This window comes from Macrosteles quadrilineatus, unplaced genomic scaffold (genome assembly GCF_028750875.1).
Source record: "Macrosteles quadrilineatus isolate MER2022 unplaced genomic scaffold, UCM_ALF_1.0 Scaffold_8__2_contigs__length_117827958, whole genome shotgun sequence".
Classification (NCBI taxonomy): domain Eukaryota; kingdom Metazoa; phylum Arthropoda; class Insecta; order Hemiptera; family Cicadellidae; genus Macrosteles; species Macrosteles quadrilineatus.
Window position 1 is genome coordinate 110,303,216 of NW_026542601.1, and position 26,437 is coordinate 110,329,652.

The window sequence follows — 26,437 nt, forward strand, 5'->3', positions numbered from 1 at the left end:
GTCTATTCAATTTTCATTGTCCGTCTTGTTGGTTGTAACAAAAATTACTTAAAATATAAACTCGATCATTAAAATAAAAAAAAGTACTATTATCTAACCTCAAACACGTCCGTCAGGCATCCGAACAATCCAAAAATATCGGTGAAAAGAAATCTAAAATTGATTGACGGATGCCAGCAGAGCGACTGACGGAACTGCAACGGATGAGTGTAGCCAGCGCAATAGAAAATCCATAAAAGAATATATTTTTTAACTGTGACGTGCCTGATGTGACTGGACTGCGACGTGTCGTAACTGATGTGTGTGAATCAACCTAAACGTAGACCCAACCAGCATAAATTTCAATCTACATCCCAAATTCTGTTGGACCTATTTGTATTGCACAGATTCAAATTCGAGAACTCGGTGGTTGTCTTGGGTTTTCAACTTAAAAATGCTTATCACACTTTTTTCTTGAATAGCTTTTAAGATCGTAATGCTCTAGCAGTCAAGCTCCAGCTGTTTGTACATATGATCCAGTGTACACACTGCTGATGTTGCTCTGTTACAAGTGACTTTATTTGCAACTCTTATAAATATCTCGCTTGACATCGTAGGGCATGTTTAGGTCAACGGCTTAAAGGGGAACGCAATGCCTCCCTCTTTGTTTAGTTAATTCACTTTCTCTTTCTCTATCTAAATAAAACAATCATACATTATGGTGTTAAAGTTATAATTTGTTGGGTCATTACAGTTTGCACAGTACTATCTCCTACAGTCCTACTGTTTTGCAGAAAATATTACTCTTGTCTATAATGTCGTTTTGTTGTAGTTGGTGGTCCTGGACTGTGACACGATCAATCATCCGTCGCAGCTGGCCAAGACCTCGCTGGCGCCCACCGTAGTCTACCTCAAAATATCCTCGCCCAAGGTAAACATTTTATTGCATGAGTATTTTCTATCACCATTAGTAAAGTTGTTCAGTTTTGGGATGTGGAATCTGATTCCGTCCTCTGATGAGAAAGTACCTAAACATAACAAGACTAGTAGGCCTACACAAAACCAGCCAAAGGTAGAAAATCATAAAAGAAAAACCACACAGAATACTGTAAAGTTGTGAAAACAAGATAGGCCTACTAAAAATCGTGAACGAGAAAAAAAACCATTATAGGCCTAGTACAAGGAAGTAGGCAAACACAAGGGATATTGGCTTCAGCGGCACCCCATTAAAACCACCATCTTCACTTGGGCCATCAGGTCACTTGTGGCAGAACCTAGGGGGACATCTAAAATAAATAGTGGCATGTCTCAAAATGGCCAAAGTGGTAGTAATGGCAAGAGTCAGTTGTGCACCAATAGTCAATCATGTTGGGTATACCTCTCTCGCAAATCTTTTATTTTCGCATTTACATTTTTTCATTCTAAAAATTAATTCTTACATGATTCAGTGTCATTCAATTTCATCATAAACTATTATAATTGTCATTCATTTCATAATATTACATCAATAAATTGTTTTCTCTTGAAATGATGTTTTGTTTTATATTCAGCTCAATTGACTTAAACATTAGTTAGATTAGACTTTTCAACATTCATTTCAGCATGCCAGAATTTTTACTAGTGCGTTTGAGTACCCGGTACACCAAACAAGAATCAACGGCTAACAAATTTTATCTGAGAATTGTTTCACAGGTGTTACAAAGGCTGATCAAGTCGAGAGGCAAGTCTCAAGCAAGGCATCTCAACGTGCAGATGGTAGCTGCTGAGAAGCTGGCACAGTGTCCTCCGGAGATGTTCGATGTGATACTAGACGAGAACCAGCTGGAGGACGCATGCGAGCACATTGCAGAATACCTGGAGGCGTATTGGCGAGCAACCCATCCACCCGTCAACACACCCGCAGCACCCGTACCACGCCCCATGCACCCACCTTCGCCCTCGGGCGCCGACCATGCTGGCAACATTGTCAGAGTCAACTCTACACCCCCAGGTATGTTTGAGTCAATTTTTATTTACATTTTATTTTTGTCATTCACTGATTTCTGATGGAATTGTGATGGCTGTTGGTGATACCGATTTTCAAAGTATTGCACTGTCCCTTATATGGCTCAAAATTTAAATCGAGCATAATCCTGGTTCATAAAAGTGTGAACAATCTGTGTTTGTTATAATCCTAGGCAAAGATGAAATTAGTTCCTCTCTGGACAACAAAATTTGCTGTAATTAGTTCATAGTTGTTTTATTATACACTTTGTATATTAACTTTTCATAAAATCAAAGGGTCCAAGGCTTCGCCTCAAAGAATTAGTTCTCAAATGCCTCCTCATCCATTTAGTGATGGTTTTCTTTCCTTTTTACAAAATCAAAAACGTTGACGTTAAACAGTTGAAGTCCCCAATCAATTGTCAATTGACTATTTATGTGGGTCTATATGCCTTACAAAAAAAGTATTGTTTAGAAGTTAGTATTCTATGACAGCACCACCAATTGTACCTAGATCATGATTCTCCATATACAAAATGTTTGTCATTTGCACACGTTCGAAGCAAAATGGGTTTTAAGAATTTCTCATTGTCACATGTTTGTTGTTTGCGATTGTTTTAAGTTAAATGTTTCATTACTGAATGAAAGATAAATGCTAAAGCAACTTCTGAAGAAACCATTGATTTAAATTGTGTTTCAAGTATTATACAGTGCCTTTTATTTCATCCCAGTTTTTTTTGTTTTGAGACTTTTCCATTCCAATTTGTGGGATTTTACCAAGAGCTTAGAGACTCATATTATCCATTTGTTAAAATTGACATCCAAGACAAAAAAGGCAAATGTTCCATAGTAAATAATGTGAAAAGAAGGCTTGGAAATTTCAGTGCTAAAATATTTGGTAAATAACTTTTAGAAGGGGTGATTTGGTTCTGGGTAATTTGGATCTGGCTGAATAATTAAAAAATTATTATTTTATAATTTTTCACCAGGATCCAAATTTTGTGTATAAAGTTGTTTCTAACTATCTAGACTTTTATTATTTATCCTTCTTTGGCTATTCTGTCTAGTCTAAGATGATACTAACACCAGCATGAACTAAAGATAAGTTGCTTAGTGTCCTAATGCCAAATTGTCAACAGGTGAAAATCCAGTGACACGATACCATTAATAACTTCAAAGTGTTTCATAATGTCCCAAGTAATACTTGAATATTTCAAAAAGTCAGAAAAACCAAAAACGCATTCCTTTATTAGGTTAGAAGCCATCGTGGCGTCGCGGTTTCTTGTCACCAGCTCAAAATTGAATATCTTCCCGAACAACACGTTGCAAACGGTATGTTTTGTGAGATTGAGATTTTTAAAGAACAATGATGAAAATAATATTCTCTACTGTGTAGGATATTATGTTAAAAAATACTTATGTAAGCAGTACTTATAAGCGATTTAATGCTTGGGAAACTGGCTGTGTTGGCATTAATGCAGCCAGAATGTTCTTGGGTTTTCTGAAAACATACTGTTTTGTTACTAGCAACGTTGTTCAGCGGAGCTATTCAATTATTTAACTTTCAAAGATGCATAGTAAGTTTCACAGTTCAGCAGTCATCGAAACAAAGTAACATCTGTTCTTGAGCTACTGCAGCTAGGTTTCCCATTGTTGGAGTGTTTCATGATGGGCAGTATCACTGGCATCAAATCTGCAGACCAAGCAAATTTCCATTTGTGCTTGTATTGTATTGTCACTAAAATTAAAATGTCGTGCTTAAAAAGTCAGATCCTCTAACAAAAATGATTTAAAGGGGAATTGTAAAATTTTCTGTTTTGGTGATCAAAAAAGGGAAAACTCAATTTCTACCCCGTAAAACCTTGTTTTCACTGTGCGATTATGTTGGTTTGCAAACTCATAGCTTATTCCCTTACTGGTAAATTCGCTAAAAGATCAAAACGGTATTGGCTTTTATTTTGACACTGTAGTACCAGAATTTACCTGTTGATAGTTTGACGTTTGTACATTATTGAAAGCCTCTAACTATGCTTTCAACTCAATCTAACCGCATGATTGCTTATAGGTGTCCATCCACATGACGATTACGGGTACTGTGGTACACGAGGTGATATAGGTACTAACTGCTTCTTATCTTACCTTAGCGTTAATATAGAGCAATCAGATTAAAGTAGCATCCACCAAATCAGACCAGTGAGCAAATGTATTTTTGGGCATAGAATCGACACACTTGGGTAAACTTAATTTGTAAAAAGTTATTGCTATTTGTCTGATTTTGTGGTTACTAGTGTAGTTGTTAGTACTAGCTGGTGCATGATAGCATGTAGAAAGTTCTTATAGCCAGACTTTGGTAAATTTAAGTTTTAGTTTTAACGAATACTTTTATACCTCTTAACATATGTTATGGCTTGTTGGTGTGATGTAAAACATTTTACCTACGACAGTTTTTTAAAGTAGCCATTTCAGTTCAGTTCTTAGAATTGAAAAGTTTCACATAACAGCACTGTTTACTATGACAACAGCATAGTTTTATTCTTAACAACTCGTGCAACGGACCAATGATGTTGAAGGGTTGAGAGAGAAGAAGTAAAATTGTAATCTGTAATAATTCAAACTTCAACTAATCAGCTGTTCAGGCCAATTTAATTGTTGGGTGGTGCAATTAGTGTTTGGTACAATGTTTTGTTGCGTCACTGTTAGCATCACTGTGCAATTATAAACGTAAACATAACCTCTCTTAGAAGTTATGAGTAGTGATTTTTAGTAATTAAAACACTGTCATAGGTAAAGTAGTGTACGCAACTCGCGTAAATAGTGTTAATGACACTTGTAGAAGTTTTTTAGGCACTCGCTGAGGCTCGTACCTTAAATTTTCTCCTCGTGTCGTTAACATTATCTTTACGCAATCGTTGCGTTAACTACTATAAAATTGATAAAGAATAATAGAAAGAATCAATTAATTAATGCAACGTTTATTGTAGTATTTATATTCTGAGGAAATCATAGCCAAATCAATATTTACCAACAGCTTCTCTATAACTAACCTGATTATTTTATCCATTATCTGTTGTAACTTTTGCAATTATTTAATCATGCAAATTTAAAAACTCATATCTGTCGGTGCTAAACACCTGTAATTGAATGACATAGAATCTGAGTTCAGAGATAAACTAAAGCAATGAATACAAAACTTATAGGAAGCGCAATACATTTGCTAAAAATTCTGTCTAGGATTATTTTAATTTTGTAAAGTTCCCACAGTGGCCGCTAGGTAGATTATCGCGAGTGTGCGGCCAAGTCAGTTGACTGAAGAGAGAGAGGGAGAGGGAAACAAAGAATCGGCTTAGAGATAGATAGAAAGAGAGAGAAGCGCGGACAAGAGCGATGGTAGTGGCGGCCACTCGAAGCCCATTTTGGCAGCAAAATTCCGGTCTGACTATTTTCCATAAGAATTTCGCTTCTTAAAGGGTTTGTATTCATTGACTAAAGTGTCCAGTGTCTCAAATGAATCATTAGAGTCAATAAATTAATCACAAATAAATTAGAGACACTGCACCAACAAAAGGTTTTAATATTATACAGAATAGCTGTTAAGGTAATTTGACCCATACCTGTAGTGCATGATAATTATACTGGTAATGATGTTGGTAAAATGTTTTTTTATGAAACAGATACAAAGAGATTATATTTATTTGTAGCCTAGTCTTTATTTTAAGTTTGTAGGTTTAGTTTTGTCATAAGTTTTCACAACATTACTAATGGTTTGCCAGGCCCTCCCTCTCATCCAGGGGTTCTACAAACAGAAGTTTACAATGAGTCTTGGCAGTAGCTTTTACGTCTGCTTCCTTCTTCTCTTTTTTGGGAGATCAACCATCAAATTCCGTAATAGTTTTACCCTGTGCTTTCGTCAGTGTTTTTTCCGTCCCCTTTTTATTTTTGCGTTTTGCTTTTCCCCAATTGTGAAGTTGTCCAGTTAATCCTGATTAACAGCTTTTGATTAACTTTCCCTTTTGAAATTGTCCATACAGTAATTCTAACACCTTCTCTAATTTTGAGAAAGTATTTACTTTTTTAGTCAAATTAAAATTACATAACTATCCTGAAAAACTCTGAGTACTATATCCTTGCGGTATAATGCTCATTTTTTCTAACTTTAACGCTTTTGCTCTCTTTTTTTATTTCTCAAGCATGTCTGTTAACTACATCTCATTTTACAATGTTACTTTTCTTGATGCAAATTCATCAAAACATCAATCTATACCTAACTATTAACTAGATGAAGAAAGCTTTCTGTCAGTTAAAACTTTTCAATCCAATTTATTCAGCGGCTTATCGATCTAGACTTGACCAAGAGATTCAAACCAATAACAAATTATGTTTCTTTTAACATCAGTTTCCCCTGTCTTTGTGACTGACCATTTTTTTGTGTTCTGTTCTGTTCCCCCTTGCTTTTCGTCTGCCAGTTGTGGATGTCCAAGCCATGAAGGGCACTTATCGAAACTAAGAAGCTAACAGTTGACATCGAAACACATTGCCAATTTTATTCCATCATAATTAACGATTTGAGTTGTTATAGTAAGTACAAAGTAGCTGCATGGAAGTGGAGGTTTTGACTTTTGCCTCTGAATAAAACCAGATAAACTGGCCGTATGAAAATATTGTATTCATTTAGGAGTAAATACATAAAATTTGAGTTGTGGCTATGTACTTTTTTGAGTTTTTCTAGGTACAGTACAACTCCAAATATCCGAATCTTTCGAGGCAGTACCACATTTGGATAATCAAATATTAGGATCAGAGTTGAAATTTACCGAAATTCAGAATATTTTGCAGAAAATAGACCTAGTCCTGCTGAGCTTTTACTATTATAATCGCAGAATACACTGAATCTGGTAAAAATTCGGGATCGATAATTTTTAAGATTTAGCTGCAATAGCGGAAAATTATGACGTTGTTTGCATTACCGCAGGAGAGGATAATGATCCATACAAGACCGCTGAAGTTGTTCAAGATTTTGCTAGGATTACGGGGAAAGATTTTGAATTTCCATGACCGCGGGAGACGATGATCATGTCTTAACAATTACTGGAGATATTTAAAATTTGGCTGTGATCACGGAAAACTAAGGCAATGTTTCCTTGACAGCAGGAGACGATAATGATGTCCACTTAGCATATATTTAGCATCGTTTTGCTGCGATCACAGGCTACGATGATGATGTCTACTAGACCACAGAAGATGTGGTTTTACTGCTATCACGAAAAACCATGTCTTAAAAAAACTCCTGATGCAGCCAAGCAAGTTTGTCCAAATCTGACATGATTGTGTTCTTTACTTCCTTCCATTTCATTAATTAATTGTTGCTCAGCTGGGATATTAGTTATATTAATCAGGTTTTTTTTTAAAACAGATTTGCTTCCATTTATTTTTTCTACAGATTGTAGCCTGTTAGTTTTGTGGTAACAAAAAAAAATTTAGTTGATTGTGGTGGTAATTGTTTTAGGAGGAATGGAGTGTAATCATTTTTAGTGGTTTGTTCAATATTCTGACTTTCTATGGAATTTTTTTTAAATTATCTATATAGTCAACCTGCATGGGCTTATTAAAGCAAAGAAGTTTATTGCTAATATGAATAGTTGTTCCTTTGCTAGTATGTTTTAGTATGGTCAAATCAAATTGAAAACTAAACTTTAGGATATAATAAATTATGATGTAGAATAAAACCTATTTCTCGTTAAAATAAATAAAAATTAATAATATAACCCATTACTACTGACAACAATATGATCATACACTTCATATAATTATGAAATATAAAGATATTACCAGTGTAATTAAGCTACTGAAACTGAAACCACCAGTTTACAGCAGTGAATATGTGACTCTATTCAGTAAAACTATTTTGAATATAAATACCTTACCAACTTTAAAAGAAATCAAATGAAAGATCCTACAAAATAAACTATGTACAAAAAAATTATGCAGTTAAGTTATGTTACTTCATAATAATTGGAATTATTACCAGATTTAATTAGATGGAACAAATTCAGATGACAATTTCAAACTGGAGAATATTTTTCAGGAGTGTACTATTAATTGGATCTAAGAACTTATAAGGTACTGGGAACTTAATTTCAAACCTTTCTTGGCATAAAACAAATAATTTACTTTTAACATATACTTATAACCCTTTGAGCTTGGGGAAACACCATGTTGTGCCTTATTTATAAATTACCAGTTACGCTAAGCTTCATAAAATAACTATGCAACAATGCATATCAGCTGATCGACAATTAAGTTAAGAAAACAGGGATACCAACAAGCTTGTTTGTCATTAAAATGAGTCTCATATTACTTTTAATTTGGGTGGAGTTTAAAAAACACCGTTTATAAAAAACTTTTATTCCTCTTGTACCTGTTCTTTTAATGTTTTAAACTACAGACTTTTCTACAAACTTTTTTACTAGAAAATCCCATTCACCTACTAGATGTGCTTAGAGTAAAGGAGTTGAAGTTAAGAGAACTCTACTTCAAAGATGTTTAAGTGACATTTAAATGACTGAAATAATAGTTCTTTTGTTTGCTCAAAATCATTTAATTTTACAGTCAATACATCACACCCTAACAGGACGGACATTATCTCTAGCAAAACAATAATAGTGAACGATAAAACCTAAATTTGTTCCCTAATTAATTTAAAATTTAGATCACAGATTAAATTGAAACACTACAATAATTGGTGTACCAGTGTGTACAGTATCTGCATTTATGCAATCCAAAATGTTTCTATATGCCAACTAACTATTTAAATCCAATGTACATCCAATCTTCAGGCTCAGTACTTGATGTCTCAACGCTTCATTTGAAGGCCGTCTCAAATAGTATAAGCTTTTTTAACACAAGTATTAAATTAATCACCACAAACACACTAATACACAATGATTTTTAAGTGTGTGAAAGAATAATTTTGATGTATTTAGTGTCGTTCAACAAAGGTTTGAGTATGTGAAATCTGTCTCTTAGATAACTGATTGTTTAAGTCAGTATAATACAAGAAGTGTAATCAGTATAGTCAAGTATAATGAAAATTGCAAGTCTGGCTTTCTTTTGCAGGAATGTACCACCCGCCGCACCGAGGACGGTCCAGAATTGACAGAGAGAGAGATTACGAAGATTACGGCGGAGGAGCACCGCGGGACATGCACTACGGGCCTCCTCATAGCCATGCTCATCCCCACCACTACGGGGGCCAACATCGTGGCCCACCACAGCCTGACGACAGATACCACCCTCGCCACGAGCCTCACCCAGACGATTACCCTTCCCCCCACAGAGCTTCCTCTCGCCGGACCCTCAACGCTATTTAATACTGACGCGACAACTTAGGTACAAATATAATTTACAATTTCTGTAAATATGCTTGTAAAGGCAGACTGGTTTTCCTCGGTTTGTTTTCTGACTATGAGGGAAAGTGTGAATTGCGTCTAGGAGAAGTTATATTTATGTTTTATCGTCTTTCAAGCAATGATTTATGAAGTTTATCCCTGTAGTTTTAGGGTTACTTGTAGGCCTCATGCAAATGGTTGAATTCGTTTGAATTGAGACCAGTGCATGGCCAATTCACGACTATGAATTTCTTTTATTGAGTCTAAGGATAATTTTAAGGGAAATATGGTTATGTTTTGCAAAGTTCAGTACTAGTTACAAAAAAATGGGGCTTTAACACTAGAATGATGCAATGTCTTTTGATTGCATGATGGAAACTCAAATCCTTTGGAAGAGAACTGAAAATGTATTTCCAACATTAGTTTTAGTAATAAATATGGTTCAGTGAACTATTTTATTCCGTTTTTAATTATTATGCTCAAAATTAAAGACAAATTAAAATTACTGAATGTTTTTGTTCATTTACAGATTGAATTATCTCTCAAGGCTGCTTAAACCTATACAATATATTTATAGCTAGTTTAATACGTTCTTTTAAAAATCAGCCTCTTTGTATAGTGAGTGTGGATTGTAGAAGACTCCGAAAGAATGAATTTTAGAAGAACAAACTAAATATTTTGCAAATGAAGTTTAGCGTAGCAAAAATGATAATTTTAAGACCATTTCAAAATTCATCCAACATTGAAATTATTATTAACAGTTTTTTTTACTTATGTATGTGATGAAACATTTTTTTCACTAGCACATGCAAACTTGAATCGTCTGCGATAAAACAAAACGTAATGTATCAAAACTATTTCCAAGAAAACATAATCATATTTCCTACTAAGTTTCGTAGGGTATGGCAATATGTAAACTGTTGTCACTCAAGCGAGACAGTTTCCGAATGTACAAATTGGACCAAGTCCTTAAGTTGTTAGATTGTACTCCCAGTTAAGTTGAGTGTTCGCTTTCCTGTTGTCTTGTTTAAGGTTAAGTTCCGATGTAGTGTTGAGTGTGACAGACGATGTTTACCTGAATAATAATTGTGCCTCTACAATAACTTAATGGCATGTTTTCATGCCATATGTCTATCTACCAGTGTTGTTTTGTTTTCGTTTTAAGTAAAGTGATAAAATGTGTGTTACTGGTTTTATGGTATTCTGAGTGAAACTTTAAGTCAACCGAAGGTAAAAATTGCCTGGATTTAAGTTTTTATTTTGAATCAATTCGAGAAATATCATTCTCAAACTTGTATACAGTTTAGAATGGTGCCTTTGGCAGAATTTAATGCGGTAAGAAACCAATAAGATTTCAAAATCAGTAACTTTACTGTACAGAATAATAAAACCAGTTGAACTCATGCTTTTGTAAATGACACAGAACGCCACTGGTAGAAATGTATGGAAATTAAACTAACATGTGATCAGTGTTGTACAGTAATGAGTCACGCGAGAGCCGAGAGCTAGCTTTAAGACTGTTGTACCCTCTTAACGGTCTCCTGATTTGTATGGTTTTAATGTCTCCATTTGATGAGTGAATCGTTTTCTATTGCCAAAGGAATTATATTAATATAAGTATATTATACGCATCAATCACTCATTATAAATAATCTCATCGCCATGAAAAGACATTTTTTAAATCTTACGATCATTGTACATGGAAACTAATACGATATTTTAACATTTCTTTTGTCCTCGTCGATGGATTTCGCTTTGACACAGTTAACTTTGGCTGCGTTTCACATTAATATCCGATTCCCCTTCCTCGTAGGTATCTAATGTTACTTCGACAGTTCACTAGCGACCTTTGGTTTTTGTGATAAAGTCTGTATTTTTTAAACGACTTTGTAGAGTAAGCGTCAAACTGCAGAACGCTGCTGAATGCTTTATCTTATTATCATAGAATTAGCTTGGCAAAAATTGATAATTTTATTTAAGCTAAAGGTAAATCTTCCACCTAGATCTGTAATGCATATTATATCATGTACAAACATCTGCTTTCATGGGCACTGGAAGGATCTTCTTTTCATTTCTGACACGATTAAAGACACAAGTTTTTGCTTTTTTAGGTTTTATGATTTTGTGGTTTTAATAACAATTGAAAAATCTAATCCCATGGTATAGTTTGGGGGGTTTTAGGATTGTTTCGCCAACGGGATAGGCACAAGCAACTAACAAATGTGTTATGTAGATACATTTGATGTCTTTTAACTTGATAAAATTTTAAAATAAATATGCAATTCATGTATAACAGTTGAACAAGTTACAGAAAGATATATTTTGCATACCTGGTACAGAATTGGATTTAGTCTAGTCAGTGAGTATTTATTAATGCAATGAAACTAAGATCCGTCTTTGTGGCTCATGCTTATTTTATATGTCAAATATAATCACTTTTATTGTTTTATTAACATAACATATCTTATAATACACTGTTCTACATATTGTATTTAGTAGTACTGAAATTTCATTTTAGTTATGTGATTTGTAAAATATTGTGCAGTGTACATATTGTAATAAGGATTGCTCCTTAGGATAGAAGGCTTGTCGCTAAGGCCAACTAGTTTTTGTACTTTCATCATAATGCTTTAAGAATGAAATCAAGCTGTCTTGTTTTTTTAGTTTTCCTTTCCGAATCGACTTCTTCAAAACGAACACTATACTGGCTTTACGGTACAACAAAATCCCAAAACTCAACGATCAGGCTAGGTGTAAAATAACACCTTTTAGGTCTTAGATTGCTAGGCACTCTACAAACGGCTTCCCCAGACCTCCCCTTGAACCTAACCGATTATATTTGATTTACATCGACTAGCGTAGTACTATATAGGTCACTTGAGATCTGTCTTTCAAATATTAGTGTTAAAGTCCACCTAGCGAGGTATTTTGTAATTTCTGTAGGTGGTTTTGAATTTGACTACCCAGAAAAACATGGTCAGATATTACAAGTTTTCATTGAGTAGTAAAAGTTTTAGCCAGTAAAGAAATGTTTTCATTAAAATATGTATTTTCTTATCTAAAGTATTTCTCTCTCAGTAATTGAAGAAAATCATTTACAAATTACAATAAGAAAAAAGCTAAGATTGGCTAGTAAATTATTTTGGCTTTTATAAACGATTTTACACGACACTAATATTAAATTAACCTGTAAATATCTTATTATAGTAGGTGCACTGTTTGATAACAATATGATAGATTCACAAAAAATTTAAAATCTTACAAAAATATGTTTTTACTTTTTTCTAAAGCTTTAAATTTTCATATTTTAGGCATATAGTTAAGTTAGAACCTATCCTGTTTTCAGTATTTTAACTTTAAAAACTCAATTTCAAGCGATTTGAAAAATTGAACTAAACAGTTACACTTTCATCTAGGGCTCTTTATTTGTAATCGTTATAGTTCACATTTTTAGTATTCTACGTAGAAATTGATAAAATATTGTTTGTAAATTGATTACCAGCCAATATGATACAATTTTAAATTTTCCACATGAGTTGAATTATTTTTTAAGACAATCAAATTAAAGTACAGAAATTGTATAGTTAAATTTTATCAAGCAAAACAAAATTTCAATCTCTCTTGTTGAAAAAAATGTAAAACCACATCTTTTGTAATTGTGGAATCCAACAAAAGACTTTATATTGGATATTGTAGTCTTTAACCCCTTAAAAAAGTACCAAACACAATTTATGGGTTTTGAACCCAATGTTAATTTATTGCCTCCATTAAAACTTACAAATAAATGTGTCAAATCCAAACAGAATATAATGAAAGGGTCTGAGAAATTTTCGTTATGTGATCATAAAAAAACCTCTCTGAAGTCGTCAACACCTCTGATTTATTTAGTTTTTTATCTTTTTGTTTTTCGCAAAACAGTTTTGTTTGCAGTGTTTCGCCTGTGATGAGAACTAAATTCAGCTGTAACAAAACAGCACTCACAACAGACATTGTGTGAACAGCTTAATATTAAGGATATTTATCTATTTCTTTACCAGTTCCCACCTTCAATAAGCACTCCCGACTCAGTTGAATACCATGTTTGTAAATAATAAAGACAATTTTTATCAACCACATTCGACATCTTATTTGACCTTATACTTCTTGTATTAGTGTTTTAAAAATGACAAAAGGCCTCATTACTGCTCTAGTCTGTCTCAGATTTTTAAGCAGTTTTCCGAGAGCTAACTTAAGTCTCTACTCAATAAGGATACATCAACTGGGAAGGTATAGTTAAACAAAGAGAAAAAAAAACTTTCTTAGATGTCAGTTTATGTTTTATAATATTTTATTGTGTATCTAGACATATTTTCAAACTAATTACGAATAAGAGAATATTAGAAGAGGTGAGATTTGTTGTACAGTTTTAAAGAGTACAATAGTAGTTGGGTATGTTGATGAACCTTTATCTAAAGGCCAATACGTGAGAGTCTTGACTTGGAGAAGTACCTGAGTGAAAATTTAAAAACGTACGTTTTCATGTCCCTGGCCTTTTACTTCGTAGATACTGGATTTGTAGTTTATTATTATGTGTTTTAATATTTTTTGGGATGGGGGCTACATGTTACACACATTTATTTGGTTTTAAATAGGTTCTAGGTATTTTTTTCGTATTTTTAAAGTCTCGAAATTCACGACCATGACGTGTCCCTAGGGTACATTTTCCAACTTCCACGCTGTTTTTAGACTAATTATTCATGCCGAAATATATAAAGCCATATTTTTATGTCATCAATGGTTATTAAACTTACAAAAAAGGAGCATATTATAATTTTATTGTCATTGCAAACTGATTACCATGACAAAATAAGTCTGTCCCTCGATTTGGCGTCACGACCATTTGAGAAAAAATTTCAACTTTGGAGCACGACAGTGGCAAGCCTGGTGTCGATGGAGTCAGTTGGTTTTAGAGACTAGTTCGGGGTGTACGTCAGGATTGTAGTGCCGGTCGTTTTGAGTTGAAAGGAGGAATTACGAGATTAATAAAGGAAAGATTGTGTTTTTTGTAATTTTGGTGTGTCCATGACCGTACGTAGTCATTCGATGAAGTAGACATGGTGTTAATTTTTGTTTATAAGATATTTCAATTGCTAGATTAACCAAGAAGTCCACTTTGTATCCTCGAACATGAGGTGCAGGGCTACCGCCAGAACAGAGCCAAATAACACGTAATTTCACGACCAAAGTTTCACGACCATCGCGGTTTTTTTCACGACCAATCCAGCCTTATGGATTATAGTGAGTTTGGTCGTGACAATAACTTTAATATAATTGTAAATTGAACAGTTTAGTTCAATTGAAACACATATTTTTATTATAACTAACAGTATAATTGAAGGATTGTTTAGAAAGATTTAGATTATTTCAGAAAATTCACGACCGTACCGCTTGTCCCTGACCATCACGTTTATGATTTCTATCATAAAAATTTCAAAAATTAAAATATCGTCATATTTAAATGTTTTATACACAAAAGAAGCACACCTCTATACAAACATAACGATTTTTTGGGTCTCAGGTAAGTTTTTTTGGAGTTATACAAACTTAAAAAGATTATATTGGCTTTTTTTCAATTTTTTGAGTTTTTTATTTTTTTCTAGAAAGACTAAATATACCAAAAGCTCAGTGACCTTTTTATTGTATAATGGCCATAAAAGTAAATTAGTTTATAGTAAAACATAGTTATAAAAATAATATTAACTATTTTTAATATTCATTTAAACGTCTGTTATGGTCGTGACAGGATTTTGTGTTTTTCCACTAAAGATGCTCTTTAAAAAAAAAACTACCAAAGACATTGCGTTACCATGGACATTTTATGAAACTTCAAATGTTAATGAAATAAAAAAAATAATAACAGTTTTGAAAAAAGGGGGAAAAAAATTGCAAAGTGCTTTTCCTGAAAACGTACGTTTTTAAATTTTCACTCACCTGGTGACTGAGCCATCGCAGGGTATAGTTTATTGTGATTGTAAAAGCAATATAAAGTGAACTAACATTTCATTTACAACTAATGTTGGCTTTATTATTTAGGTTTCAGTAAAATTTCAATTTATTATTATGGAAATTTTTACCTGGCAATCCACAACATATTAATTTATCATACAGTCGATGGTAAAAATCACAATTTTATAATAGCCTACACTTGCATAAACATTCTTTTGACTGTTGGTTTGAATTGAAACTTCCAAAACGTACACTTGTTCGTTTGCAGTCAGACAAGTAACACTGGCTGAGCACGTGGTTTTGAAGTGTTCACTGCGCATGCGCGAGCCCAGTGCCTATGATGGCGTTGCAGCTTCAGGAGGGAAGAAAACAAACATTGATGATTCGTTGGCCTTATAGTATTGGGGGGTAAACTTCGATATGGTGGACTGTATAAAAAATGAGGGATGTGAGATATATTATGTTAAGATCAGCTTTAGAGACACACTGTGAGCACAAAATAATAAACTTTTAAATAGGAAGAAATGTGATTTGGTACCTTCCTTTTTACTGAAGTGATGTCTAGTAGACCGTTGACGCACTTGATGTTTGCTGGCCAGCTTTCGCGTACGCGACCGGTAGTTGCACCAAGAACAGTTTGAATACAGTTTTTAACTATTCAGTTCACTTTTTTGTTAGGTGTGTCACAAATAAATACATAAGATAAACATACGATAATATAAGTTCAATTTATATGCCACAAATAGAGTAGGGGAATATTATAATACAAAACTAGGGAAAATGGCGAGAACATGATGCCGGGTTGAAGAGTACATGAGGAATGGGGGGAATTGCCAGACATCACGTGACAGGGCAAGGGTCAGAACAAAATATGAATGAAGTCTGGATTCACCTAGGTTGCGTAGATGCTTGAATACGGAAAAAGTATTTTAAAATAATTAAATCATGTTTAGTCCTACAACGCGCAAAATTTGAGTATGGTTTAAAAAAAAGTTGATCTTAAAAATATTATTTATATTTTCTGAATTTCTATGGCTTTCCAGGTATTTCTGCAAAGATTACTATCATTTTCACAATCACAATGTCATCTTGGGCATTGATAATGTTGAAAGTCGTTGTAAGTCCATTACCTATCCCAAGATTTTATTGTAACCTGTTGTATTATCCAGATAGCCTTAGGTGTACTTACAAAAAAATAAAGAAATTTCCTTCCTGCCAAGTCAACAAACAACTATATGGTTTTAAATACTACGATATCCAACGAACTATCTGCTAAAGACAACTGTTTTTGGTAAAATATCGTGGTACATAATGAGTTTGTAATATTTCTTGAATGGCTATAATATGATCCTAGTTGAAACAGTATATTAATTACACTTAGATTTAGAAATTTCTGTTACTGATTTTGGCGTTAAAACCCAAGAGTTAACGAAGGTACTAATTTTAAAAACAAAACAAATAAAATGTTTCATAAACCTGTATAAAAGATCAAAAATATTGAAGGACAAATTAGATGAACTGAAAATTGTTATAGTTACTGAAAATCACACTTATATACGGGTTATTAAACTTCCTACAAAGAGAATTATACAACACAACCTGCAATAAGAAATTATTCTTTCCGAGAGAAATTTGAGAGAACTGCTCAAATGTTTTCTTTTAAGAAGTCTCAAAAGTAAATGAACTTAGTTTAGCCGACTTGAATTTAATGGCGCTTTATTGTATTACCGGGAAAGAAGCATTGTAATTCGTTTATTCAGTAAGTTTCTTTCCGTTTAACTTTGTTTGGTTGACAAGAGAGTGTTGAACAAATTAGGTTATGTATTTTATTAGCGAATTTCCCTATAGGGAAGTAGCTATTACCGTAGGTGGCACGGTAAAACCTAGGCCCGGGACCGATTTACTTTTTCATTTTGATGTCCCCAGAGGCCAAAAACACCATTCGTTCAAATTTTTATATATGTATATATATATAGGCTATAGATTTATATATATATGTGTCCGTGAACGCGATAACTTGAGTAATTTTTGTCCGATTTTGATGAAATTTGGTTTAAAGGTGTAAGGCAAGATAAACTTGAATGAGTTCGCGAACCAGCATGATCGGACCATGGGAACGGGGTTTTCCGGTGGGTTTTATGGGGTAAAAATTGGGTTTTCTCATTTTAGACCCCCAAAACACAAAATTTCCCAATTTATTTCTAGACCATATTAAAGAGCTTAAAAAAACAAATAGTTTAGTATATCAAAGTGTTTTTGTACGGTTATTGGTAACAGAGAAAATTCAAAAAATTGTAAATTTAAAATTCCCATGTTATTCTTAAGGAGAATATTGAAAATGTTGTAGTTTGTTTGTTTATGGATATATTTTGATCAAACTAGGCAAATTTATTTATTTTATACTAAGCTATTAATATTTTACTAAAACACACTTTATTAGTTTCAGTTTCCTTGTGGCAGCAAACCTAGGTACTCGTTAATCGTAAATAGATTCAATTGAAAATCATTCAGAGAAATGGAAATTCGCTTAGTCGGCAGGTTTGCTGCGACGGGGGTATTTGTAAACTTATGAACGTAAAGTCATACCTATTAGTGCAAATTTTAGGTCTCTAAAATGAAGTTGGAAAACCAATTATTTCCAAATGGAAAGCAATCCTTTGGCCATGTATGTTTTAAAGAGTAAGTTAAGTAACAAAACCAATTAACGTGTGGTAATTTTTGCGTCACTGTGGTCCTCAGCAATATAAAGTTGGGTAAAACTTCTCAAAATCCGTTACCTCCTACTCCTTTATGTATAAGATGGGTTTGGTAATATTCGTTTTAGTAATGTAGCCGTTTAATATTCATAATTTGCGAAAAATATATTTCCTAAAATATAAATATCAAGAAGTTACTATACTAACTAACCTTATCTCATCCTACTTGCATTTAAATTTGTGGATATAAATCTAATTCTATCCTGAAGTACTATACAAAAACCTTTTACTTACTCTGACAAAACCGTCCTACAAAATAATACGTCCGTTCTCTTAAAACTCATTTAAAGTCAAGAGGTTTGTTTGCAAAAGGTTTATGTAAATGCAGGATGGATGAGGAAAACTCATCAAAGAGATTGACTATAAACACTCAGGGAACCTTAATCCACTTAGTCAAAGGAGATGACGTATAGACAAAGATATTGAGAACGTGTGCAAAGTAGGCTACTTCTGGTCTACCGGACATTTAGGTAAAACTTATGAAACTCATATGTAACACATCTGAGAAAATAATACATTTTTAAGAGTTACTCTTGGAGATTACACTTTAAGGATCTTAATCCAATTCCGAGATTGGCAACAAAGTATTTAGACAAAATACAGACAACATTTTCAAAATAATCTGTAATACATCAGTTATAAAGTACGGTAAAAATCTTCAAAATCCATTAGCTCTAACTCCTTTATATTAGATGGGCTAGGTAAAATTATTCAACTCATTGGGGTTTGTTAAAAAGTACACCAATTTAGTAAATAAAGCCTGGTAAAAATAAAAATACATAAACTGCGCCAATATTATTATAAGTTTTTATATTGGTACAGTTTATATTTTAAATTATATTGAGACCAATGGTACAGCAGTGCTTTACAAACAGTGTTTCTTTAAGACATAACATGTTGTAACTAATTTTAATCTTTTAAGCCCCATTTTCTCATAAATTGTATACATTTTATAGTCAGGTGGAACAAAGGTTGAAAAATATATATTTTATATATTTTCATAGAAAAATTAACACTCCCATAAAATAAAGACAAATTACAAAAAAATAAAATATATTCATATTTATTTGCAACCAATTTTGTTTTCTAGCCTGGTAAATCTCCCAGCCTGAAATGTGGGATGGATTATTTAAGAGTTATAACCATTTCGAAATCATAACATTTAGCAAACTTACAAAATTACTTCATAAATTATAATTATATAAATACAAACTTGAGCAGCGTTTTTTCTTTGGATTGTCTAATTTTATGAATTACAACATATTTCGTAAGGTATTTTACAATAATACCCTTAAATTAGAGTAGATTTGGCTTACGCTATATGATTATTTATATAACGCTAACACAAAAGTGGTTTATGCTATTTTTAAGGAATAATGCCTAATAGATGAGTATTTAATAAATGGGATAGTAGTAACAGTTTTGTTACAAAATGTAAATAAAACGGTACTTAATAAATCTACTAAAACTATTTGAAAATTAATCTACTTAACAACATAAGAAAAACACACGTCAAACTTAAGCATAGCTCGACAAGATAACCACCACAGTAGATCAGAGAATAGTTTATGGCAAATAGTGCCTAACTAGAGGCAACTCTAATTGAGGATGGCACAGTTAATTTAGGGTTGTTGTCAAACTTGGGGCAGTTAACCCCGTCCAGCCAAGCCAAGACTTGCAACTAAGAGTTAGTAAGTCAAAGTGGTTGTGGCTTCGGGACATGTGCAACATAGTCTACTGGATTGTTTGCATATCTAGTTATAAGTTATACTGTCAAGATAGTTCTTTTAGTTTCTTAATTTGCATAAAAAAATCGACTATATTAATATTAATTTTTTTAAATATCTCAACCCCCGTTCATCTCAGACTACTGGAATTTATATATGAAAACACCTCCACCACAGCGAACCTACAAGTGAATTTAGGCTGATCAGGTTGGATTTTCACTAAAATACTCCCCTAAAATTGTAAGATTTATTTTATACTAGCTGTTGTGTTCGTGCTTTGCAACGGAGAAGACACTGAAGCGAAAAAAATTGATCTTGAATTCTGATGTTGTATAAAATAGTTACATATTCCTCTTTGGTTTCAGAAACATAACTCAATTGAAACTTATTACAGCTGACTTCAATTAATACTTTTTTACTATTTAAACTTTGGAAGCCCATGGGGCGTAGCCCAAGGGAAAGAAATATAATAACAAGAATGTTAACCAGGTAAATAAGCTACCTCCATACAACATTTTATTTTAATCGGTTCATTGGTTCTTGCGTTAATAAGTAACAGACAGACACACACACAAACACACACCATCTCATTTTTACATATTAGTAAGGATCTTAAATACCCCCGCCGCAGCAAGCCTGCAGACTAAACGAATTTCCATTTGACTGATTGGATTTACACTGAAATGTCTACTTAAAAATTTAACATTTATTCTTGTTTAAATAGAATTAGTTTAACAAGTACTTAGGTTTGCTGCATCAGGGAGGGCAGCAGTTTACTGTTTTTTTTTTTTGTAAAATGTGAATAGTTAGTAAGAAATAAAAACATTTTCCAAATTTGATCAAAATATGTTCACAAACAAGCAAACTACAACAGTTTACTTATTCTCCATAAGAATAACATGGGAATTTTAAATTTACAATTTTTAGGAATTTTCTCCGTAACCATTAGGCGCATAATAACGCTTCAATATATTAAATTATTTGTTTTTTAAGCTCTACAAAATGGTTTGGAAAGAAATTGCTAAATTTTATGTTTTTTGGGTCAAAAATGGGAAAAACCTATTTTTACCCCATAAAACCCCCCGTAAACCCCCGTTCCCATGGTCCGATCATGCTGGATCGCGAACTCGTTCGAATAAACATACGTTTACACGTTTGTACCAAATTTCATCAAAATCGGATCATTTTTGCTCGAGTTATCGTGCTGACGGACACATATATATATATATATAAATATATATATATATATATATATATATATATATATATATGAATTTGAACGGATGGTGTTTTTGGCCTCTAGGGACCTCAAAACGAAAAAAAAATCGGTCCCGTGTCCAGGTCTTACCATAAGTACTACGGTAATAGCTTATTCCCTATATGGGAAATTCGCTAAAACATTAATTTTAATGAGTTCTTAGTTTTGCTGCTTCAGGGAAGGTAAAAAGTGTGTTTTATATTGAAATATTAATAGCTTAGTATTAGGCCAGTTAGGCTTAATAATAGTTACTTTATTTGTAGGATTATCTGAGTATCTTTTTGCCAAACATAAATCATTCTCCATAAGAATCACAAGCATTTTACATTTTCAGGTTTTCTAGAATTTTCTCCAAAACTATACGGCACACAACAACTCTTCAATATATTAAATTATATTGCTAAGTGTTATGAAAATTATGTGTTTTAAGATCTACAAAATAGTTAAGAATGGAATTGCAAAATATAATTTTTATTTTTGATGTTAGCCTCCAGATTACGTTGAATATAATATAAATTGGTTTAAATAACTGCTTCTAGTAATCCAATAGTCACAATTTCTGTCACGCAACTAGTTTCGACTTCAAGTACTGTAGAAGTCATCCTCAGGCGGCCAGTGAATGCCAAAATAATCACTTCATCTGAAGGTCGTCGATTCACACATAGTACATTCACACGCAAACACGCACACGAACACGAAGATAGTTACATAAAAAAGGTAAATTTAAAACGATAATAATACGAATTAATAATGGATGATAGGTCACGACCGGGTGAATGTAAAGTCTAGACGCTACATTCCCCCGGTCGTGACGCATCATCCTTAAGTTAACATTATTAATTCGTATTATTATTGTTTTAAATGTACCTTTTTTTATGTAACTATCTTCGTGTTCGTGTGCCTGTTAAAATATATTATACATATTAAAATTATTGTTATTTACACAGAAAATAAATCTGACTATTCTAAGGGAATATTTTTGTGAAAATTCAGCCAGGTAAATGGAAATTCGCATAGTCCGCAGGTTTGCTGTGGCGGGGGTATTGTATTATTACAATTTAAGATGGGGACGCCACGTAGGTGCGTATTTAAACCAAAAACTGAGTGAAGGATAAATGTGGAATGTTATGAGATGATCTGTGTGGCTTTGTTACTGACTAAGATCAGCTGATTTATTAGTCAGGATCATAAATTTTAAGCCCAATGATCAAGGACAGCTGTGTCCAGTTTGCAACCATCAAAAGAACTTCACACTTTTCTCAGGATCGAACCGGCCACCTTTTGATTACAAGGTGAGCACTATTACCTCTCAGCTACCCAGATAGTTATTTTAGATGTTCATTGCACGTCAAATAAGAAATTCAGGTCAAGTAAAAATACCCCCTACCGACTAAGCGAATTTCCAGTTGTCTGAATTGGTTTTCAATTAAATGTATTTAATCAACATACATTTAAGGTTTCATGAGTACATAGGCTTGCTGCTATGTAGGAAGGTAAAAAGCGTGTTTTTTAGTAAAATATTAATAATTTAGTATAAAATAAATAGATTTACCAAGTTTGATCAAAATATATCCACAAACAAGCAAACTACAACATTTTACAATATTCTCCATAAGAATAACATGGGAATTTAAAATAATCTTTTTTTTTAATTTTCTCCGCAACCAATGATTGTACAAAAACACTTTAATATACATAATTATTTGTTTTTTTAAGCTCTATAAAAATGTCTGGAGAGAAATTGGAAAATTTTGTGTTTAGAGGGTCAAACATTAGAAAAACACAATTTTTACCCCATAAAACCCCGTTTGCATGGTCCGATCATGCTGGTTTGCGACCACCTTCAAACCAAATTACTCAATTACTCAATATTTACTTTAAAAACTAAATATTTCTTCTATGATTTTAAATTTGTTTAAGTTGGTAAATGAAAATTTTTAAATGGCAACATATGTAAAATTGTGTATAATTTTGAAGGTCTTGTAAAAACAAACAACTTTTAAATTTAAACCTACCGTCTATCTTTGGTCGTTTTCTAGTAATTAACCAAAAACTTCAATTGCCCATATAAAACCCATGTTAAACGTGCAGTACTGAAGATTAGTGGATGCAGATACACTATTCCCATGGTATCGGCGTTTAACATGAGTTTTATATGGGCACCTGTTTTATTTTCATTTACAAGGCTACCAACTTAAAAAAAATTAAAATCATAGAAAAAATATTTAGTTTTTAAAATGTTGACTGGTCGTATATCAAATTAAAGCTAAACCTACGAGGATTAAGAATTTTCAAACAGAACGAAAATAAGTTTAGTGGTTTTCAAGATACAGGGTATTCTGTAAGTATCAATATTTTCTATAAAAATGGCCTCCATTTTGAAACGGACAAAGATAAATGAGTCCTGTTTTCACTAAATTGTTTGGCTAGTCTATAGATTTAAAATTATGCATAACATGACATATGTTTACATTTAAAAACTCTGAGATTCGAACCCATGACCCCCAGTTTCTTGAACACCCTGTATTTTAAAAATGGTAAAAAACATTTTTACGTTGTTCCTTGGGTATGAATTAGTGGGGAAAAGTTTTGTTTCATCTCTGTATGTCAAGCCGTTCGTATGTAATCTGTTTAGGACAGCTTAGAAGACTCACCCTGTATATACATATACTGTATACAAATTTGAACGAATGGTGTTTTTGGCCTCTGGGGACATCAAAATGAAAAAGTAAATCGGTCCCGAGCCGAGGTTTTACCATCCTAAAAATAAATAAATAAATAAATAAATGTTTAGCTACGGTAATAGCTACTTCCCTAAAGGGAAATTCGCTAAAACAACCTGGTTGTCAGTAGCTTCATAAAGTTTTATAAGTAACTAAAACACACCAGTTATATCACATAAAGTAGAAGAAACCGAGTTCTTCTTTAGAAGTTCAAAATTTAGCAAGTTATCGTACTTGGTAACTTCTCTATAGAATTGGTATTCAAACACTGCCTCTACAAACACAACTTGAAATTGAATCAGAATTGAATATAACTTGGCCAACTAGTGTCCTTACGGTAAACCATCGACTTGTGAACTTTAATTCGATTGTTTCAAACTTTACATATTTATAGCTCTTGGCATCAATTCCTTAATGTAGTGAAGTTTGATCTTTCGCTAAAGTCGTGGGGAATTAAAATAACGCAATCGCAGGAAGTATTGCCCTAAATCATGATGTAAATTCAATGTTAAAAATATCAAACAATTTGCAGTTCTTAAAAGTTAAAATGTTCCGTAATGAGCTTGAAAATTCACTCAAACCCACGTACAGTTTGTTAAACTGTGTTCCCTTCCGGAGCTCAAAACTTTCTGTACAATGGGACGTTAAAACAAAGTCTACTTTTTATGTATGCAATTCAAAGATTTAATTTAGTGCCCACAGAATATTTCTGAGATAACTATTTGTTAACTTGAAGTATTCGTGTTTGCTATTACAAAGTTTAGGTAAACTTGTTTAAAACATGATCTATGTTTTTGAACTCTCGTGATGATTAGAAAGTTGTTGGTTTGATTCTGGCCAAATGTTAAAAGTTTTTGATGGTTCAAAACTGGACATTCATGTCCTTGATCATTGAAACTTTAACAATTAGTACTAGCTAAGGAAACAGCTGATCTCAGTCAGTAACCAAGCTGCACATTATGTTAAACTATAATGCAAAAATAAGCTTCAACCAATTGAATCAATCGATATATAACTTCGATACATGAGATGAGATTGCATACAATCGATGTTTACAACAGCTGATATTTTCCCTAGGAACTAAAACGCTCTTTTCTCCCTAGAGAAAAAAAAAACTAGCTAATTTAAACCCACAACGCATGTATTAAAATTGGCTGTATTTGCTGCAGTATGACGAAAAATGGCATATTTATTTGGTAAGCAATTTTCCTACTAATATTATAAATGAGAAAGTTTGGATGTATGGATGTATGTATGTTTGTGAGAAGTAAACACGAAAAATACTGGTCGGGTTGGGCTGAAATTTGGCATGATGGTAGCTCACATTCCCGATTAACATATAGGCATATTCTTATCTCAAAAATCCTTTTGGGCTCCGCCCCAGTGGCTCTGCAGTTCCCCATGTTAACCTTATGAGTATTCATATTTAAAGGGAATTAAAGAATTTAGCCAGCTGTTTCAACTAAAAGAGTTGGTTCTATGATATGCAAAAGCATTAAAAATTTATAAGATTTACCAACAGGGTGCAGCACTATTATTTGTTTCATTATTTATGAAAACAGCTAATTTGAACTAAGCAGCAATTGAATACGCAAGCAGGATTTTTGTGACAATTACTCCTCCGAAACTACTGAACCGATTAACATGTTTTTGGTCTCATTGGAAAGAACGTAACGTGAAGTTGTGCAGGAAACTTTCTTTTTAGGGAAATAATTAGAGAGTGAGGCCCTGGGGCCCTTTAAAGTTTCGTATTTCTCCATAAGATTAACATGGGAAACAAAAATTGTTATGAAACTCCAGCTGTTGTCAGAAATTAAAAGTGAGAAGAAGAACATATGTTAATTGTAAACCGTCAATAAGTTTGCTAATTTAACAGTTTGCTGCATGAAATGTTAACTATTTGAATTTGGGTTGGCGTAAATATTACAATGGAAAAAAGCGAGAGAGCCTGGATAAATTTATATCTTAAAAAGAAAATTGAATTAACACTGTGCTGCATTTTTTATTAATCATTGAAAGAGCCCATTAGCAAACTATGGAAACATAGGAATGTCATAGAACACCACCAAGGAGAAGAAATAGAAATGTTTTTTTTATATTTATAATGTTATTATGGGCAACCTAATGCGGCTATGAGTAAGGCTATTTGTAGAAAACACTAAAAAACTAGATCAGCTTTTAAAAAAATTATAAGATATTTACAAGAAATTGTGATTATATCGATCTGATGTACCTACATCATGAGTATTTCCAAAATCTTTGAGTTGAATCTTTTAAAGTCATCAGAAATTATGACTGTTATTCGTTTTAAAATAACGCCTTTAATACTTAGCATTGCTCGAATTCGAGCGACAGGGACACTAGTTTGAACTAAGCAGCAACAAAAAACTGTGATACACAATGAGAGCTGTCAAAGTAGGATTGTTTACAGTTATGTTTATGTTTTTAATTTCATGAATAATTCATGATATTTTGCGAATATTTAATAATCTATCCTTCTCTATTGTGTAGGTGAAGTAGTAAAACATTATGACTATGGTAGATGTGTTATCGCATACCGTAAATTTGAGGAAGCAAATTTTCTCAAACCGTGTTTTCCCACATCGCAAACGCAAAGATCGGGTATAACAGCAATAAGCAT

General features: G+C 33.0%; 1 protein-coding gene across 13 annotated transcripts in view; it reads left to right on the forward strand.

Moving 5' to 3' along the window:
- LOC129001447 (voltage-dependent L-type calcium channel subunit beta-1) overlaps positions 1–13,460 on the forward strand; it is a 234,315-nt gene extending 220,855 nt beyond the window's left edge. For 10 of the 13 annotated variants that reach the window (XM_054428725.1, XM_054428727.1, XM_054428733.1 and 7 more), the window contains 4 exons: positions 812–910; positions 1,672–1,969; positions 4,028–4,078; positions 9,076–13,460. In XM_054428725.1, coding sequence (XP_054284700.1) covers positions 812–910; positions 1,672–1,969; positions 4,028–4,078; positions 9,076–9,329 — 702 coding nt within the window. In that variant the 3' untranslated portion in view covers positions 9,330–13,460. Of the gene's footprint in view, positions 1–811; positions 911–1,671; positions 1,970–4,027; positions 4,079–5,732; positions 5,845–9,075 lie in introns of all 13 variants that reach the window. The other 3 variants (XR_008491461.1, XR_008491462.1, XM_054428726.1) reach the window with 3 other exon arrangements.
- Positions 13,461–26,437: the final 12,977 nt, after the last annotated feature.